This window comes from Patagioenas fasciata, chromosome 1 (genome assembly GCF_037038585.1).
Source record: "Patagioenas fasciata isolate bPatFas1 chromosome 1, bPatFas1.hap1, whole genome shotgun sequence".
In the NCBI taxonomy this organism is placed as follows: domain Eukaryota; kingdom Metazoa; phylum Chordata; class Aves; order Columbiformes; family Columbidae; genus Patagioenas; species Patagioenas fasciata.
This window is the reverse complement of record NC_092520.1, coordinates 100,403,762-100,422,060: the sequence shown is the minus strand read 5'-3', so window position 1 is coordinate 100,422,060 and position 18,299 is coordinate 100,403,762. Positions and strand designations below refer to the sequence as shown.

Below are 18,299 nucleotides of genomic sequence, written 5' to 3'. Positions count from 1 at the left end.
TAAATAAACAAGAGAGAATGATTTCAGAAAGTAAATCATAAATTCACACACATAAGTAACCCCTGTGTGTCTTGACTAAAAGGCTTATTATAGTGTTTCTGTGCTTCCAGTCAACCAGCTAAAATCCCTTAAACTCCAGGGCTCCCCCAACAAACTTCTCACACGTCCTTCCAGGGTGCCCTCTGTTTGCTGAAATTATTCACCAAATAATTTAGAATGAATGAATAAACGTGAGAATATTGTGACCTGCTTATGGATGATTACCAGAGGAGGGGGAGGGTCCACAAAATTTATCAGATTCATTACTCACTGGCACTGAAAGCGATTCACCTGGCTCTGCTCCCAAGCCCCCCACATTGTAAATCACATCCCTCACAACCCGAAGGAGCCTCATTTGCCAAACAAGCGGAGCAGTGGCGCTCGGCTAATGGCTTCGGCTCCGTCACAGTTTCAGCCCTAAATCAGGAGATCTGAAGGACACTAAATATCTACTTTTAAGCAATGGCTAATCGGCAAGGGAAGGGTTTCCCAGTGAGCCGCAGATAGCTCGTGCAGCCACCAGCAATTTATCCCCTTCCCATTGCTATTGACAACACAAAATACCACCTCTTTCAGCCAGAGTTACCCAGCCATTACGGCACATAAAATATTGATGCAAATTAATGTAGAAAAAATAAAATAAAATAAAATAAAAGGCGCGGAAGTTCCTGTAATTCTATCCGTACCATAAAACTGAGTTTCTTCTAGAGCTTGTCCGTGCAGAAGCAGGCGACGGGCTCTTGCAATCTGGACCCGCGGCGCTAGATGGCAAAACAGCGTCAGTTTTGGTAGCCCGGCCCGGGCTGCTGCTCCCGGCCCCGCCGACCGCCCTAAAGCCAGGCGCTGTGGGTGCAGCCCGCCCGTGGGCATCCCGCGGAGGGAGACTGTGCACACCCGGCCGTCCAGCCTGGCCCCCCACCTCCTCCAAACCGCGAGGGGAACCTGCAGCCGCAGAGATCGCGCCTCAAAGATCGGATGCGGCTCCTAAATGTCCTACGGAGCAGACCACAAAGGCCGGTATAGATGTATAGGTGGTTATTTTTCTTATCGCTGTTGCTGGCATTAATTGTTTGCTCTGCAGTTGCCCTCAAGAGCTCTAGATCCCCTGCAAGACAAGGAGTCTTCACTCCAGAAGAGATTACCCAGCAAATGGGTGGAAAAACTTGTCTCCCTATTGAACAGAAAATTTACATTTGATAGTCTCGCAGGGAGACCCCTCTCATTTATATTTTATGTCAGTCTATGCATTGGCTGTTGTACTTTGTGAGGGAAGCTACCACTTGTGCAGTTAAGCTGCAAGGCATTTTTATAATATTAGGAGTCTGTTCTTCGCTTCCTCATGTGCAGATAATACCTGTTCGTGTTAAAAGGAGTTATAGAGGAAAAGGTGGAATCTCCAGGATCCAGTTTTGGATCAAATGATCAAAACCTTCTAGGTCAAAGTCAAAACAGTGATCTCTGGGCAGGCTAATAAGTTATCTTCTTATTTTTCTCTAAGGGACTTAGGGTTATGGTCATGTCAATAAACTCCTCATAACTGCAACACTATAGTTCATCCCATTTTAGGGATAACCTCTGTTCCCATGCTGTATCTAATTGTTGGAATCAGTTTAAGTTAGTGATTGCAACTTTTGCAGTTTCATCTGAAGGTGATAGCCAAACTGATCTGTTCTTTTAATGGCTGGGAACACAGAGAGCTGATGGCAATAACGCTGCTCCTCTCCACTACAGCTGCAACAGAGCGTGTGTATAAGGCTCTGATGTTAATGGTCATGATGTGACCCCTTGGAGATGTCTTATGTGTAGTCCCCATCCTTGGGAGCAAGTGAGCCCATATTGCTGAAGCATGACTTCCAAAGCAGAGCTTTCCCACAGAAAGCCTTGCAGGAGCTTTCAGCTGTGTCCCCCCATTAATTTTTCTCTCTGTTCTTGCAATATTCAGCCCTTCCCCCTCTTCCCTGCCTTTGATGAGGTGCTGGTCAGAGAGTCCCAAAATGACCTTCCCCTAGGAAGCTCAGCATAACTGTTCATCAGATGATGGGGCCATATCAATTTCCATAAAACTTTGCACCTGGGGATAAAAAGGCAGCAGGAAGCCTGAGTGAGCATTGCACACTGTGTGTTTTCTCTTCAGAGTTGAAAAAGTTCACAACAGTTGTCAAGTCCAGATAATGTCTACCTTTAGGACAGGGTGGGACTAACATGAAAAAATCCTGCTTTCTGCTGGTGTGGGCTTTTAGCGAGTCAGATGTATTGGGCTCATCCTTGGCTATTTAAATAACACTGTCTCACTGTATAAAACAACTTATAATATGAATGCAAAAAATAGCTACGGATCATGAAGCAAGCGGGAACGGATAATCAATTTTTATCACTAATATTGTGGGTAAGACCAATAACTCTGCATGAGTTATGCAAGTCTCTACTCTGAGCAAATGTGTTTTCCTTTCCAAGCAGTCTCATTTTAGCCCAGCCTTAATAACAGAGAAAGTGTTGAGTTAAACACATTAAAACAAAACACTTATTCTCATTGTCCATCATATTTCTTTTTAAAATGCAGGAATGTGAAATTCTCATAGGTGGGCTGGCTGTGGGAGGCACAATAACAATGGACTAGAAAAGCCTTTCGGCTTTACAAACATGGGTTCCAATCAAGCTTACGTAAGTGACAGGTGAAATGGCGCTATTGATTTCAATCTAGTCCCGTTCAGCTACAGCAAAAAACTCGGCACAACAGTGCCTTAGCACTTAAAGGAATGCTGTCAGCTAAAACATAACACTTCTGCTGGAGAACATCTGCAGTGTTATTCATACCAACCGAAATTACTGGAAAGGTGGAGATTACCTGGTCTGAAAGACATCAGAGAATAAACGTTATCTTCCCCCATTCAGGGAGGTATGGTTACTTTGTACTTTTGGCAGTGCTTTCTGCCAGACCTGTGCCCCAAATATCTTTTCCAGTTATGTGGTAGAGCAGACATGATGCATGTGCGCAGGTCAGGGTGAGAAACACATTTGCTCTGTCAAAGGAAAAGATTCACATTGAGTCAAAAATGCTCTGATGAACAGGTAAGGTCATCATCATCCTCTTTACCAGGCAATCAGTAAAGTCTACCTGATTTTCCTTTCTGCCCATGCACCCATCTGCCCGGCAGCCCACCTGGAAATCAGTGTGGAGCTTTGGCTACCAGGCCTGTAGCAACCTTCTGTGAGCAGTGGTGGTAGAGGAGGACAGCATTGCCCTCCAGTCACATTACATGGGGCAGGTTCATCACTGGGGGGTTTACAATGCGAGTGGGTCAGGAGGCCTGTGTGGGAAGAGATGATCTTTTTCTGCCTTGCTGTGCGCATGAGTAATTTTGTGTCGTTCAGACTACACCTTTGGTTAAGGTTTGGTACATGCAGAAGTGAAAAACTTGGTCTTTGGTTTATGATGGTCAAGGATAGATTGCATAAGGCACTGAGAAAGAGAGAGGACAGAACTTTATGCAAAACAAAATACAACTGCTGGGATGTAAAATCTACCGGGGGGGCTCAGAATCAGGTGTACTCCCCGGAACTCCTCGTAACTTCATTTTGAAAAACCACGAGATATCAAATGCAGAGAGGGCACATGGAGAGCATGGGATGGAACGTGGTGCAGAGGTCTGTGATGGAGTCCCATCCAAACCAGCACACCTGCACAGTGTAGTGCAGTGCCACACAGGGACACGGGCTCGCATCCCAAAAGCAGCCAAGCCCTGTGAGCACAGCGACTCATACAAAGCTCCACACCAATGTAGCTGTGCTGCTCCTTGTTACAGAGATATGCCATGTCCAACCAAGGAGGTGGGTCTATGGCCCTGCAGGAAGTCCCCAACAGGTCCTTGAAGCAAATGCAGTGGCCAAGGTGTGTTCCCTTGCAGTCAAGAATGAGACAGTCCTTGCCTCCCCTGAGGGGCAGAGTAGAGCTGTAAGTGGGGTGGGCTCACAACTCTGTGGTGAGCTTGCAAGATTAGACCTCACAGATCCTATTTCAAAACAAGCCAGCGTGCACCATCAGGACTTGATTTTTAAACACCTTTGTGCTCTTTTTGGTGTGTAAGTGGCTCAGGAATGAGCTCAGGGAGCTCTGTTTGAAGCCTGGCCTTGACTGTGACTGCCTAATGCCTGAATCTCTGGCCCAAGGTGACCAGCTCAGGACCATGGCAGGACTCAGAGCCAGGGCTAAAAACGCAAGAGTTTCTTGCTCCCACACTGCTTTCTTATTTTTCCCATCCTGGCTCCTGGTGCACCTCTCCTGCTCCTGTTCAAAGACACGGCAGGGCTCAGTGGAGGCTGTGCAGCTGCCCTCTCGGTTTCCTTACCCTGGATTTGTGTCAGACGTTCTGCATCATCAAATGTAATTTTGAATTATTTTGTAGTTCTAGGTTAATAAACTGCTTACCATCATAGAGGAACTGAATCATGCAGTACTCCAGTTGCTACAATGGACCTTTTTCTTAGCCATGTATGTAGAATGCACAGTTCAGAATGATTCTCAATAGTGCTACATTTCCAGATTCACACTTTTAATTAAACAGCATTTTCTTTCTTTTGTTTCTAAATGGGCATGCAATGTCGTTTAAATCTCACAGACCTCCATGACTGGTACATCTCAAGACCTTGTAGCTGCAAAGCTCCACTCTTGCTGCAGAGAATAAAATATCAGAGAATAGTGAAAAAGCGTAACTTACGCCAAACAAGCTCTCTGTGCAATTATTTTTTTTACTAAATTACATGGAAAAAATTCTTATCAATTCAAAGTCCCTTTGTCGTGACCCAGCTTCAACATTAACTGAAGATTATGTTCATCCCTCATTTAGTGAGGCTGTTTGTCAGTTTAGGGGAAGAATGGAGTGAAATCCCCTCTGACTCCAGGAGAAGTAGGATGAGTATGAAAAATGTGCTGGTGGTACTGTCTCCAATGTAGCATGGAGTAGTAGTATGTGGTAGGTACCTTCTAACACATGTAAGAACGTTGGATGCCTAATGCTGTTCTGAGAATGACCTAAAAACACATGCAATGATGTGTTTTATAGATATGGATATATATTCTAGTAGTTTCTTTGATGATGTGGAAGTCAAATACTTAGTGATGGAGAAGAGGCCTTTTGGTGCCCCAGACTGCTGAATGCTGTGTGTGTTTCTCCTCTGAACCCACCACTTACTCTAATTTGAAGCCAGAAACATAGTTTAGGATTTCTTACCCATTTTCCTAGGTGTTGCATGAGGAAGAAATGTTTTACAATGAGGGTGGTGAGACCCTGGCACAGGTTGCCCAGAGAGGTGGCAGATGCCCCATCCCTGGAGACATTCCAGGCCAGGCTGGACGGGGCTCTGAGCAACCTGATCTAGTTGAAAATGTCCCTGCTAATGCCAGAGGGGTCCCTTCCAATCCAAACTACTCTGTGATTCTATGACCCAGGCATAATGAGCACAGGGAAACTCTGATTTACTTTTCAGTCACGCCCTTTCACTTGGAAGCTGAAGAGGATCCAGCTTTTGTTCTGAACCCCACTCAGCCCTTCACTCCGTGGTAGGGATGGGGGGTCTGGCAGCTCATCTGCCTACTCCCATTTCTTCCTGCAGGCACCATGTTGTATATCCCTCATGAGCCTCACCACAGCTTTCAGAAACATCCAATAAATCAACAGTTAAAAGTGACGAGGAGACATGGGGAGCAGGTGCTTATTATCTGTGCATCTCTGGAGAAGAATAACCCACAGTGTATTTCCATGCTGGTTTGAAATGGAATATGACCATGACCCTGCAAGTGGCTCTGCTTGAATTGTTCCTGGCATCATGTTTTACTCCTAATATTTTCATTGTCTGCCTCCATCAGTTTTACCTCCTACTGTAGCATTAATTTTGTATGTGAATATGGAGGATGTACTTTAAATAATACAACATATGCTTTTTATTTGCCATGTAGAATAATATTTTTTTGTCTGATATATGTTCCACCTGGACAAAATTATTTTTTATGACGGGTTTATTTCATTTGCTCCCACATCCCCAAGTGGGGGGGAAAGAAAAGAGAAATCTTGTAAACCACCAGTAATGATGGACACAGAAATCTGCTTTGAAATACAAATTTACTGCAAAAACAGATTCTCTCCAACCATGTAGATGAAAAAATGCTGTAACAATTTTAACTGTGTGAATGCATAGTACTACTGGAGAGAGTAATCTTCAGGCTCTTGTATCATCCCTTTACACAATGTTGGGAGTATGGAGAAATTCACTGACAGCTATAAGCTATTCCAGTAGAACAGAATTACACATATGGCTAGAGCATGGATTTAATTTAGTTATTTTCAGAACTTCATCAAGAAACAAAGCCAGGACAAAACCCTGTGGTCTTTCCGTTTGTAGATATGCCACAGAATTGCATAGGCTAAGCTGCCAAACTTACCTCATTTCCAGTTTTCACAGGGACTGTGGAAAAATGTTACTTTCCACTGAAACGAGTTAGTTTCAAACAGACAATTTGGGCTTCAATAACAAAAATATGTATGATGTACTTTGTTTTGTGTTTTATAACCCAGGAACAGACTGGCAGTATTTTTATATTAATCTATCACCCACAGAAGTACTCACTATAAACAGATTTATCAAAAAAACCACCCAGAACATATGCAATCCTTAGCACAACTTTGTTCTGAATTTGGCTTCCAGCTTTTGGTGCTTTCTGTAAAATAACTAAATACTAATCATACACATCCATAATAGTCATAGCAGTCAGAAAGCTTTGGTTCTGGTTTTGGTTGTAATAGTCACCTTTAACCATACAAATCCTCCAGCCGAGACCACATTGTAGTCCGAGTGCACATAATAAGGACACATAATGCCTCCACGTCAGATCTGAATAGCCAAGCTGTGAAAAGTAGAATATTCTTTCAGAGCAGCTCCCCTTTTAATACTGAATATAACAAGAAGAGGTAGGACTTTCACAAGAAAATCCTGCTGCTTCTAGTTCCACTCCATATCTCCCCATCAGATGGTAGCAATCCAAGCTGGTGTCTCCTCTTCAGCATCTTCTGGAAGCAATCAGATTTGTCTCCATGCAGGCCCTCTCATCCCCATACAAAGCTCTGCTCCAGCCACTTGTCCTGCCACGTCCCTGGTTCTTGCTCCACCAGCTGTCACGGAAAGCTCCAGTGAAGGTGGGCCACCTTTTTCTGCTCCATCTTCTCCTCTTTCTAAGCACTGAGAAGAGTGTAAAATTTATCAACAGCAAGCTAGGCACTGAAAATCAGGTCACTGGTCTAAAACAAGGAAATATAATCTATAGCATAAACGTGTATCGTATTTGTTTCACCATCATGCCAGCCCCAGGCCAGAGCTCCTGTTCTTGCACAAACTCCTCAGGATGAAGACAGCTCCTGCAGGAATCCTAAGCCTGCAGATGGGAAGAGAAAATTAAACAGTTTGAAAAAGCTACAGTAGATGGTGCTAGGCAGGTACAGAAGACTCTAGCTAGTCATTTGAGGATACCTGCAAGATTTACCCCTGAGCTAAGCGGTTTAGAAAATGTGCAATTTAGATTTATCAGTTCAGAAGGGAGATTCAGATAAAAACAGTTGAGCTGGAGAGATTATTAAATGCAGAACCTCGTGCTGGGATGATGTTCACCTTACCACACGTGCTGATGAAGGAGAAATAGGGTGCTGGCACTCCCCAAGCTGCACCCAGCTCAACCCTGAAGGCAGGCAGCTGCAGGGTGATGGGAGGAGAGGGGCCAAGCTGTGGGCAGAGACCTTCTCACACCCTGGACCTTCTCTTGGGAGTGTGAGGTGGCACCTTCTTGCATGTTGGGGCAGGGATGGCAGCAGCCATGAACGCTGCAGGTTACGGTCAGAGCGGGAAGCGTAGGTGGGTATTTCCTGATGTCAGCCCTTGTGTATCAAACCGATAATGTCACAGAAAGGTGGTCTTGTGTATTTAATTTTATCAGGCGGAAGAACTCTGATATATGCTGCGCTCGGTTCACCGCTCCCGTGCAGATTTACTCAGCGTTTTAGCATGCGTGCTGCCTCGCTGACAAGAGATTAAAGGCTCTCCTCAGAGCCCCAGGTATTACGCTCAAATGCATAAATCAGGGCTTAACATGTAATATTTGTCCATAAAAATATATCATGGTGGCATTCGTTTGGCTATCTGCATATTAAAGACTGTTACAGAAAGTCACGAGTTTATTGAGCATTATTTTGCTATGCCAATTAAGTCTCCTGCCATGCTAAACAGGTATCCTTTCTGCCAGAGCACAGGCAGGGCTGCAAAGAAGAAGGGGCAGATTTTACTAACACGGTTCACGATCCCCACGTGCTTCAGCTGTGCAGTGCTGCGCTGGGAATCTGCTCCTCGGCCAGCCCAGGGCTCTGGCTTCCCAGCACTGCCCAGGCAGGGCAGGGATCACAGCGGAGATGACAACGCCAGCCTCTAAAGGAGAAAATTGCATGATGTATCACCACTCAGGAGCACCCGCCAGAGAGCTGTTCAGAGCCAGATTACAGTCTCGGAGGAGACTCTCATGCCTCTCGGTCACAGGGTTACTACGATGATGCAGTTGCAGCTTGCATGCAGGAGGTAGAAGAGATTTAAATGATGGCCGGAAAGAAAAGCTGGATCAAACCTCACAAACCCTGTTCAGATTAACCCAGATTCCTGAGACCCCAGCTTTGAGAGACTTGAAATCGGCCAAATTGATTCTTTTCACTTGAACAGAAGAGGAAAAAAGGGACAGAGAGGATGAAGTTTATACTTTGGCCAGAAGTTTACAAGCAGCATTTTAGACTAAAGGGAAACAAAGCTCCCCAAAATAAGAGTTTGTGCAAGGGAGAGAAAATCAGACTCGATTGTAATCTTTCCGCCTTCATCCTCTTCATATTCAAGGTCTTTTTTTTTTTTCTTTTCCCCCTTGTAAATTCATATTATTAACACAGGGGAAAAAAAACCTCCCTGGGATCTGTGGCACAGCCTCAGAGTGGCTGCAGCCTCATCATGGATGACTAGACACCCGCCACTGTGCCACATAATGAGGAGCACACATGCTGCACTGGGAGGTACTAATGAGGGAGCTACAGCCCCTTTGGCTCTCTCCAGTAAATCTGTGTCTGCAAGCCATGTTTTATTTATCAGGCTTATTATGGCAGCGCTAAGCCCATTTGAAAAGGGCTGCAGTTGTCCTGAGCGCTGCACACCACACCGCCTGCTCCCACCAGCTTCCTGGGGACACTGATGGGGGTGGCAAAAGGCAGGGGAGAGGGATGCTGTGCAAACGTTGTGCAAACAATACTGCAGTGGCATTTATCCCATTGGTTCCTTTATGGGGGTTTCCAGCCTCTTTGGTCCTCCTGGTGCTAGTTGAGCACCACTTGGAAGCGACCCCAGACCCTGAAATTACGCAGTGACTGGCGAACATATTGAAGCTGAACTTGCGGTGATTTCCAGGAATGTTTCTGAGGAAGTGAGGGCTTGGTGGGCTTGGAGAGATCCGGGGCAACCTGCAGAGCCAGAATACTCAGAGGGGCTTCACGGGACCTGCCTGTGACAGCTGCCTCCCTGCCCAGCACCAGTCCCTGCTCCGGCTCCCAGCAGAGGTCCCGCCAGACTCCCATGCTTTCCATCATGCACACAAAACACTGCTCCTCTGTGTCGAGATGCGACACCATAGAGTCCTTGCTGTGTCACTCCTGGCAGCCTGAGGTCTCGCTCAGATATGCATGTGTGCCAGAGGGAAAGGGGCTTTACCATGGCCGCTCCCTTCTCCAAGTGGCCTCATTCTGACCCATCTGCACGCCTTCCCAGAGGTTTCTGTCCACTTTGGAGAATGACTCTGCTTGCAGAGGACCAACAGAAACAGGAGAAAAAGATGCTTAAGTGAAATACAGAAGAGAAATGAAGAAATCTTTGTGAAAGTTATACCATCGGTCTCAGCAGGACTCAGACAAATTGGTCTGTATTCCTTTAACATATTAGATTTCTACTTAGCCTATTCATTACCACGTTAGGCTACAAGGGCTAATTATATGAAACTCATGGAGAGGCACCAATTAAGACACTAGATTTACATACATTCTTTCTGGATGAGAAATGACAGGTTTCCTCAGTTCAAAGTTTGATACAACTGGACTCGGTTTCAGAAAGAGACAGAACAAGAGAGAGGTGTTAAATGCGTGCATCTGTACTGCCACCCAAAATGACGGAAGCAGTTCACAAGTTTGAGCAAAAATGTATGTCAAATAGGAATAGAAAGAAACAACTTGCAGTTTCCAAGGCTGAACTCTAATCTGCCATGTCACATCAACAACAAATTACAAGAGGAAGTGAAATTCCCAAGAGATGTTACTCTTACAAGGCTGGCCCAAATGGTGTTCCCAGGCTGCAGAACACAAGACTAAATATTTGCACATATTTATCACTTTTCGCCCACACAAGATCTCATCTTATTTTGCAAACACTGTGCAGCAGAACAACTTCCCAACCACCAAAGTGTAGCCATTGCTGGTCTGCAACATGCTGGTGGCACCTATTTCATGCCAGCATGCGTCCTGGGAAAACTGTTAACAAAGACAATTTGTTATCCTGTTGCAACTGAAAAGAGAATTTAGATAGGCCTTGCAAATGATATGAAAACCCACGCGAGTTGGCAGAATCATCTGTCTTTTCTTGAATAACAGAACAGCTGCTAATGTGGCCTGAGCAGACAGGCCACTAGCAGCATTGATCCGATCACCAGCTTTTGTGGCACTAACCTTAGTGCTACTGTGGCTAAATACTGACATACAGAAAAGTTAACTAGTTAATACTAGTAATAACTCAGCAACCGTAATAGCTAAATAGTAATAGTGATAGTTTATCTCTGTTCTTCAGGACTTGAACACGGAAAGAAGGCCCTTATCCAGAAATGCCACCCACTCTCATTATCTTCAGGGAAAATTTAAGGGTTCTAGCTAATATAGTAATTTAGATGTGACTTGTTCTTTCTGGAAGAGCCATCTAGAGCTTTCTATTTAAGCCGAAAGGTGTTTTCACCCCCACACTGTTGTGCTTGTATGTCAGGAGTCCCCTATGCAGTTGAGGTGCAGGATAAAGGATCCTGTTGCTTGTGGTTGATTTGGTTTCCTTACCAAGGAGCCTGTGCTGGGCAAAGGTAAGTGTTTACACCTTCCTGGACAGCCTGAGAGCGAAGTTCCTCATTGCTCAGGACACGAGATAGTGTTTCCAGCTGATTCCACTTCCAGGCACTGCATGGCCATGATAATTGGATCATTCTGAAGAGGAGATAGTTTAAACAAATGCTACTTGCATATAAAAGTTTGTGCCGCAAATGGGATCATCTTTTCTTAATGGGAGGGGGAAAAGTGCTGTTTCTTCTTCTCTTGCGTGCACAGTCATTGCAATTACGTACCACTGGAGTTAGAAATATATGCTCTTTATTCTGTTCTAGCCAAAGAGCAATCAAACCTACTCAGGCTTGTGTTAATGATATACATTATAAATGCAGAGACATTTACACTGCATATCAAAATCGATCAGAACATAAGGAAGTTAAAAAAAAAGGCTGATTTCCTTATGCTGTGAAGTTTGACTTGAGTATGATCTACCTCAGCTTAATGGGTTAGACACATGCCAGCAAGGGCTACCACACTGTATTAGCACTATGCTAAAACGAGGTAGCATTTACACTTAAAGGTGGAAGCAGATCATGTTGCTATACATTTGGCAAACAAAGAAGGCAGGTGGGGTTGAAAATTATTTTATGCTCAGGTCATAATTTGTATAGTATATCTCATTGAAGACACAGCGCTTCCTCATCTGCTGCTTTTGCTATGACAGCACACTTCCCGTTTACAGGTTCAAGCTGGGTCATTTCTGTCAACTTTTGCTCCTCCCCAGCCAGTTATGTACTAAACATGGGTGAAGTTTGCGGTTTATTTTTTAAAATTTTAATGTGGTCAGGAAAGCTGGACAATAAACCAATTCTTCTTGTTCCTAAAGATTACTATTTCCGATTTATTGAGCGTTCAGTACACATTGTATTTCAATTAAAGGCAGCAAAACTGTTAATAGCGTATTAATGACATACTGTGTCTATATAAAGATGCAAATATATGCTGCAGCCAAGTTTCTGGTGCGGTGAGATTATTTTTTTTTTCCCGTTGTAAATCATCTGCGAATAGGTCATAATTTCGTATCAGCCCTTATCTCTCGCTTCTCCTTAACCACAAATATTTGCAGCGCCTGTGCTGCTCACTAAGGGCACCCGGCTGCGCATCTTGGGCACCGTCGGTTTGTCACCCGGTGCCCCGGGAATCGGCCTCGCCCTTCGGGCTGGCGCCCGCGGAAGCCTGAAGCGGCCGGGGGTCCGAGAGGTGTCGGGGAACACACAGGCACCCGGCCGAGCCGCTGCTGCAGGTAGGCGCTGGCGAGGCGCGGCGGAGCGCGGTGTACGCGGTGAGGCGGTTACGCCGGCCCGTTCGTCGGGCTTCTCGGATGTGCCCAGCCCGTGTTGGTAAAGTCGAGCTCTGGACACCCCTGCGCAGCCGCTCCCACTGCAGCTGCCCGAACCTCTCGGGCCGCTGCCTTGCCCCGGCGCCGCGCCGGCCCCGGCGGCGGGGGGGGGGGCGGCAGCAGCGGCGGTGGCGGCGCCGCCTCTGGCTGTTGGTTAATCCGTTGCCACGGCAACGCGCTCAACACCCCCCTGCTTCCCACGCGCAGCGCCCCCCCCCATAAGCCGCCTTGCCCCACGTGACACACGGCGGCTCCTCCAGCCAACTCGCCTGTTACCAGGGCCGCGCGAGCCAGCGGAGGGGGCTGCATGGGAGGGGGTCGTTGTTTCCCATTGGCTGCTGCCGAGGCTCGCTCATTGGCAGCGGGCCGCGGAGCCGGGGCCGCTGGGCGGCCCGTCGATTGGCTGCGCCCGGAGGTGAGGCTGTGGGGTGATGCTGGCCGACCCAGGGCCGCTGCGAGGCGGCCCTGCGCAGCTTTGGCCCACACACAAAGAGCCGCCTGGGAAGGAACGCGCCCGCTCCCCCTCTTTCCCCCCGCGCCCTCGGGCTGGCACGGCCAGGCGATGCGAGGCGAGGGCGGGCAGCGGGGGGCCACGGCTCCCCCGCGGGCAGCTGGGAGGCGGCCACGCGAGCCTGGCGCGGCGCCCTCGCTGCCGGTCCGCTCTAACTGCCGCTGGTGCACGCGGAGCGGCGGGGGGAGGTGCGGCCGTCACGCTCGCCGCGCGCCCGGCAGCCAATGGGCGGCCGGGGCGAACGCGGACAGCACGCGGGGCCCGCGTGTCCCTGCCGCCTGCCCTGTCAATCAAACTCCCCCGCCCGGCGGGGATCGGCCCGGCAGGGGGAGGGGTCAGCCGGCACCGGCAGCCTCGGGGCTGCTTGCCCTGGCACTGTGAGTGGGGTGGGGGGCGGTGTTGCAGCGCGTCTCGATCGTGACGCTGTGCCCCCGGCTGCCGTTTCTAATCCAGGGCGGCGGGTAGGACGTTAACGACGCTCGGGAGGGCTGGGTGGCTCTGCAGCCGCCGATCCCTTTTCTCAGGGGAACGGGCGGGTGGGAGTGCGGCTTCTCCGGGGACCCAGCCCTGCCATTTCCACCCCGAACGCCAGCTCCGCGCCGTCGGCTTCCACGCGGGCAACAGGATGCCTGCGGGGTGCTTTGGGCCACCGGCCCGGCCGGTTCCTGCACCCTACGCGCCTCGGTGCCCTCCCCCCGGTGCGGGGCGAGAGGCGGAGCCGGCGCGGCCGCCGCCTTTATCTGGCGTGCCGGCGCGGGGGGTGGCACTGGGAAACACCTTGTTTTAAGATACGCGCTATAAATACGGCGCCGGGGATGGGAGCGCAGCCACGGGCGGCGGCAGGCTGAGGGCGCGGTGCGGCGCTGAGCGGCTGCAGACCACGGTGGGTGCATCTCCTCCCGGCAGCTCGGCGCTGCGGCTGGGGGCCGCTTTAGTTTTATTTTACTGGCGTGGTGTGGGGCTGCCTTCCCCTCGGACACACTTCCTCAGCCCCACAGCACGGGTGGCGCCCGGGAGGAGCGGCGGGATTTTTTTTGTGTGTGTTTGCAGGGAGGGGAGCGCCAGCAGCAACCCCGGGTGGCCGCTGAGGGGGGATGGGGCGGAAGGGCGAAGAAAAGGGATGGGGAGGGGAAGCCTAAAAAAGGAGATGGGGCCGAGGATAAAGGCGGTGGTGGGAGAGGAGGAGAGGACGCCGGCGGGAGGGGACGGAGCGGGAAGGCGGGCCGGGGGGAGGGAAGGAGGAAGAGAGAGCAGCCCCTAACCCCGGCATCTGCGGCCGTCTCCCTGCAGGACTCTCTGGCGAGCAGCCGCCGAGCCCAGCCCGGGGTGGAGGGCGCCCGGTGCCGCTAGCGAGGAGGAGGTCGCCGCCGGAGGAGCCCCGCATTCCGAGCCGTGTCGCTGAACCCGCCTTCCCGGCCGCCGGCATGATGCAGATCTGCGACTCGTACAGCCAGAAGTACTCCCTCTTCAACGCCATGAACCGCTTCATCGGCGCCGTCAACAACATGGACCAGACGGTGATGGTGCCCAGCCTGCTGCGCGACGTGCCGCTGCTGCTGGAGGAGCTGGACGCGGCGGGCACCGTCTGCTCGCAGCCGGACGCCGCCCTGCCGCCCGGCGACCCCGGCGCCTTCTTTTCTCGCAGGGACATGTACAGCCATTACATGCTGCTCAAATCCATCCGCAACGACATCGAATGGGGCGTGGTGCAGCCGCCGGCGGGCGAGGAGGCGGCCCGCAAAAAGGACAAGCTGGGCGGCGGTGCCGCCGAGGAGGGCGAGGGAGAGGAGGACCTGGAGAAGCAGTTCCATTACCACCTCAGCGGACTCCACTCGGTCCTCTCCAAGCTCACCCGCAAGGCCAACGTCCTGACCAACAGATACAAGCAGGAGATCGGCTTCAGCAGCTGGGGGCAGTGAGCGCCGAGGGGGGAGCGGGGAAAGGGGGAGCCCGGCCTGGCGGGAGCGGCGCGTCCCCGCTCGGCGCTGCTGCCGCAGCGGCGCTGGAGGGCAGCGCCCGGGGACTGGGGCTCCCCTGCGTGCTCCCAGGACTGCAGCCGCTTTTCTACCAACGCGCAAGCCAGAGAGAGATGTAAATTAATCAATACTAGTTTATTAATTATTTTTCCCACCTTTTTTTTTTTCTTTTTTTAACTACAGTCTGGGGCGAGCGGTTGCTGTGCCTCCCCGGGTGGGGAGGCAGGACACGTACGTGTACGAGGTGATGGCGTAGGTGGCAGATAGGAGGCTCAACACAAGCCGGTGAACGTAACAAAACTGGTATAAAATTGCTTCTGTTACCCGGGAGGGAACTCGGTGGGCTAAGGAGCATCCCTCTGTCATGGGATAGATGGCAAGTCCCACGGTTGTACATGTGCTGGAGTCTATTTAAAACTTTTTTTACTCAGATGTAGAGTATATTCTAAAATAAATGCAAATGTATTAACTAAAAGTGACTTAAACGTTTTGGTATGATTCATGTTTCTTAAATGATATTTTTAACATCTGGAATTCTACTAATTTATTTCCAGAGCTGCCTTACTAGACACACAAATCTCTGCATATGCAAGAGTATTTTGTGGCTTTTTTTTTTCCAAAGGGAGCGATTAGGCAGTGATGATAACTCGGCATATCTAAAATGGATGAATGCTGCACTGTACGTGGCCTGAGTTCTGGTAAACTGTTCCCAGCTGGTCAGTCCAGTTGCCCTGTTTGAATGCTGCCGTGAAGGTCAGTGCCTCTTTCAAGAAAATCAGAGACGATCGAGTCATCGTTACTTTGCAGGCAGCGATTCATGGATGTTGGAGCAAAGCCTAGGAATGACTTGCTTTTTTTGGGAAGTATCTTAATGTGCTGTGGGGAGCTCTTTTCTCTCCCTCTGAATAGGTCTGGGATACTTGTCTCCTGCATCTCCTGCATTAGCTTCTTACCTCTGTAATCCTTCTTGAGCACCAGGAATTAATTGGTTTTCTGTTATCCAAATTGTATTGATTTTTCTCTCTGCATTTTTTTTCATTTGCTGAAGTAATGTGCCTCGGAATTGGGTGTCTATATTGTGTTCTAATATTAAAAGTGTACTTACTGATTACAAGGCATGTGCATATCACAGAGAGGATAACCATTTAATAAATATGTACATCCTTCCATAATGTATGAAGTTTTGTTCTCAGGCTCTGAGATGACAAGTTTGTAGACATCTTATAGTGAAACTTAATTTTATATTACTGCCATCAAATTTCAGGCTTGCTTGTTTTGTCCCACCCCCTTTATTTTTTTTCCTATATAGAAGATTTTTCTTATTTCAGCTTTAAGGGTTATTTTGCTTAAATTCAGATATTCCCTTGCAGTTTGTTTTTCAGCTGAACTGTTGAAACATTGTAGTAAGGCATGAGCACTGCTGACATGCCAGTTGGCAGATGTTTGTATAGTTAAAACAATCATCCTACATGTATGTTTAAAAATACATATTTGAGAGGGTTTTTTCCTTCTAGGGTAAAGAAGAACTTTGTAAGGCAAGATGATTTTTCAACTTGGCAATGCTTAGTCTTTTCCTCTTCCCCTCCCCCCTTGGGAAGATGCCAGGAAAAAAAAAATCAGGAATAAGGAGAGGGATTACCCTGGTTTCCTAACATGTTACCTTGCCAGTCTTGCTGTACTCTTAACTAATGCAATGCAAAAGATATGATGTCTTGTGCTGGACAGTGAAGTTTTGTTCTCCTGAAGGCAAGGGTGAGAGGGAGAACCTGTTCTGCTCCCTTCTGCCCTATGCCCAAAGGGCTGAAAACCACGTTACAACCTCTGCTAGGCAGCGCTGGGTAAAATCTCAGACAGAAGCAGCTCATGCAGTTTCAACAGCATTCCTTCTGCACTCCTGGTAATTTCTCCTGGCATAGATTTAGATAATGCTGTTTAACTCTTGCACAAGAGACAATGTGGTGCTGATTTAAGCTATGGGCAACATTAGAAAAATAGTGTTACATTAGTACAGTATCACCATGAATATTGCATCCATTCCCTTTGCATACTAAAGAAAGATGAGAAAAGTTTCCATGAAAGAGCAACTAAGAAGTAGTGCTGTTTGGCAGCCAAGGTGGCATTTCCTTACAAGTAAAGCTTTGGGTAACAGGAGGTTGGATGATACTGTGACTCAAGGCTTTGCCTTGCCTGATTGACTAACCCGCAGTTGCTGAACTGCACATGGTTCCTCTGCAGGGCCTGGCTGCATGGCTGGCAGCAGCCCAATAATCCCAGTTCAGCTGCAGCAGAAACTGCTGAGACTCAACATCAACAGGCCAGCAGATGAGACTCTGTCACCTCCCATCTGGGACTGGCTTTAGCATTCCCCATTTTCAAGGTCATGGGAGAGGTTTGAGGCTCTGGGATCAAGAAAGCACTCCTGTGATGCAGGGAGGGGGGAGAAACAGCAGGTAAAACCAAGGGTGTATTTCTCACGTAAAGGACAAGGGATGGGACTTGGCTGTTGGCTGCTGTAGAAAACAGCCTGACCTCAAAGGTGGGGTGGTCAGGCAATTCTGTATATGCCAGCTCCTGACATTGCAGTAGGCAAAGATGAGGTTGCAGAATCTTAATGCTCAGATTTTATACGTTAGATGCTGAATTGGGAAAATTTCCATTAGTGGTGCTATATAATACAGTGAGGTTTATTATTAGGAGTTATGTTTTCTTTTGAAGGACTCGATCATTTTAAGTGCTCCTGTTCGAATACCAAGTTCAGCAAACCTTTAGTCTGCTCCGATAAAGTGCTTCTGATACCGGTAAGTGATAATGACAAATGACATCAGTCTAACGTTAAAGTATCTTTATGATGCCAAATACTTTGATAAGTGGGTTTATCTCCAAGCCACATGTGAACAACAAGACAACTTGCTGAACCACTCTAACTGTGCACAGACTGTGAGAAGCAGTTGTCGTTTTTACCTCGCTTAAATGAAATAGACTCAATACACAGTAAGGCAGACATTAGGAGAGTAATAAATAATGAGATTCAAAACAGTTTGCACTTACAAATTGATTACAGCGGAAGGTTATGTTACAGCCAAGGAGCATCAAGGACATGCTTATGAAATGCACCAGTTACTGTATAAAAGTGCCCATTATGGTTTATGAGTCAACTCTTGTGTATACGAAAGAACAGGAGAACAAATAGTGAAGGGGGGGAAGCCAAGCTCTCAAGGCATCTATATAGGTATATA

General features: G+C 48.2%; 1 protein-coding gene across 3 annotated transcripts; it reads left to right on the top strand.

Annotated features, from left to right (window-relative positions):
• Positions 1 to 13,444: 13,444 nt before the first annotated feature.
• Positions 13,445 to 16,235, top strand: MID1IP1 (MID1 interacting protein 1). Of its 3 annotated transcripts, none has more exons than XM_065859999.2 (2): positions 13,445 to 13,464; positions 14,378 to 16,235. In XM_065859999.2, the coding sequence occupies exon 2, from the start codon at positions 14,512 to 14,514 to the stop codon at positions 15,004 to 15,006; it is 495 nt and encodes a 164-aa protein (XP_065716071.1). In that variant the 5' UTR covers positions 13,445 to 13,464; positions 14,378 to 14,511; the 3' UTR covers positions 15,007 to 16,235. The 3 variants fall into 3 exon arrangements, with proteins under 3 accessions (XP_065716071.1, XP_065716065.1, XP_065716055.1); XM_065859993.2 differs by lacking the exon at positions 13,445 to 13,464 and adding an exon at positions 13,488 to 13,548; XM_065859983.2 differs by lacking the exon at positions 13,445 to 13,464 and adding an exon at positions 13,614 to 13,970.
• Positions 16,236 to 18,299: the final 2,064 nt, after the last annotated feature.

What these genes read in the sequence shown, in the direction of transcription:
- MID1IP1 (XM_065859999.2), top strand. Translation starts at nt 14,512, where the DNA reads ATGATGCAGATCTGCGACTCGTACAGCCAGAAGTACTCCCTCTTCAAC.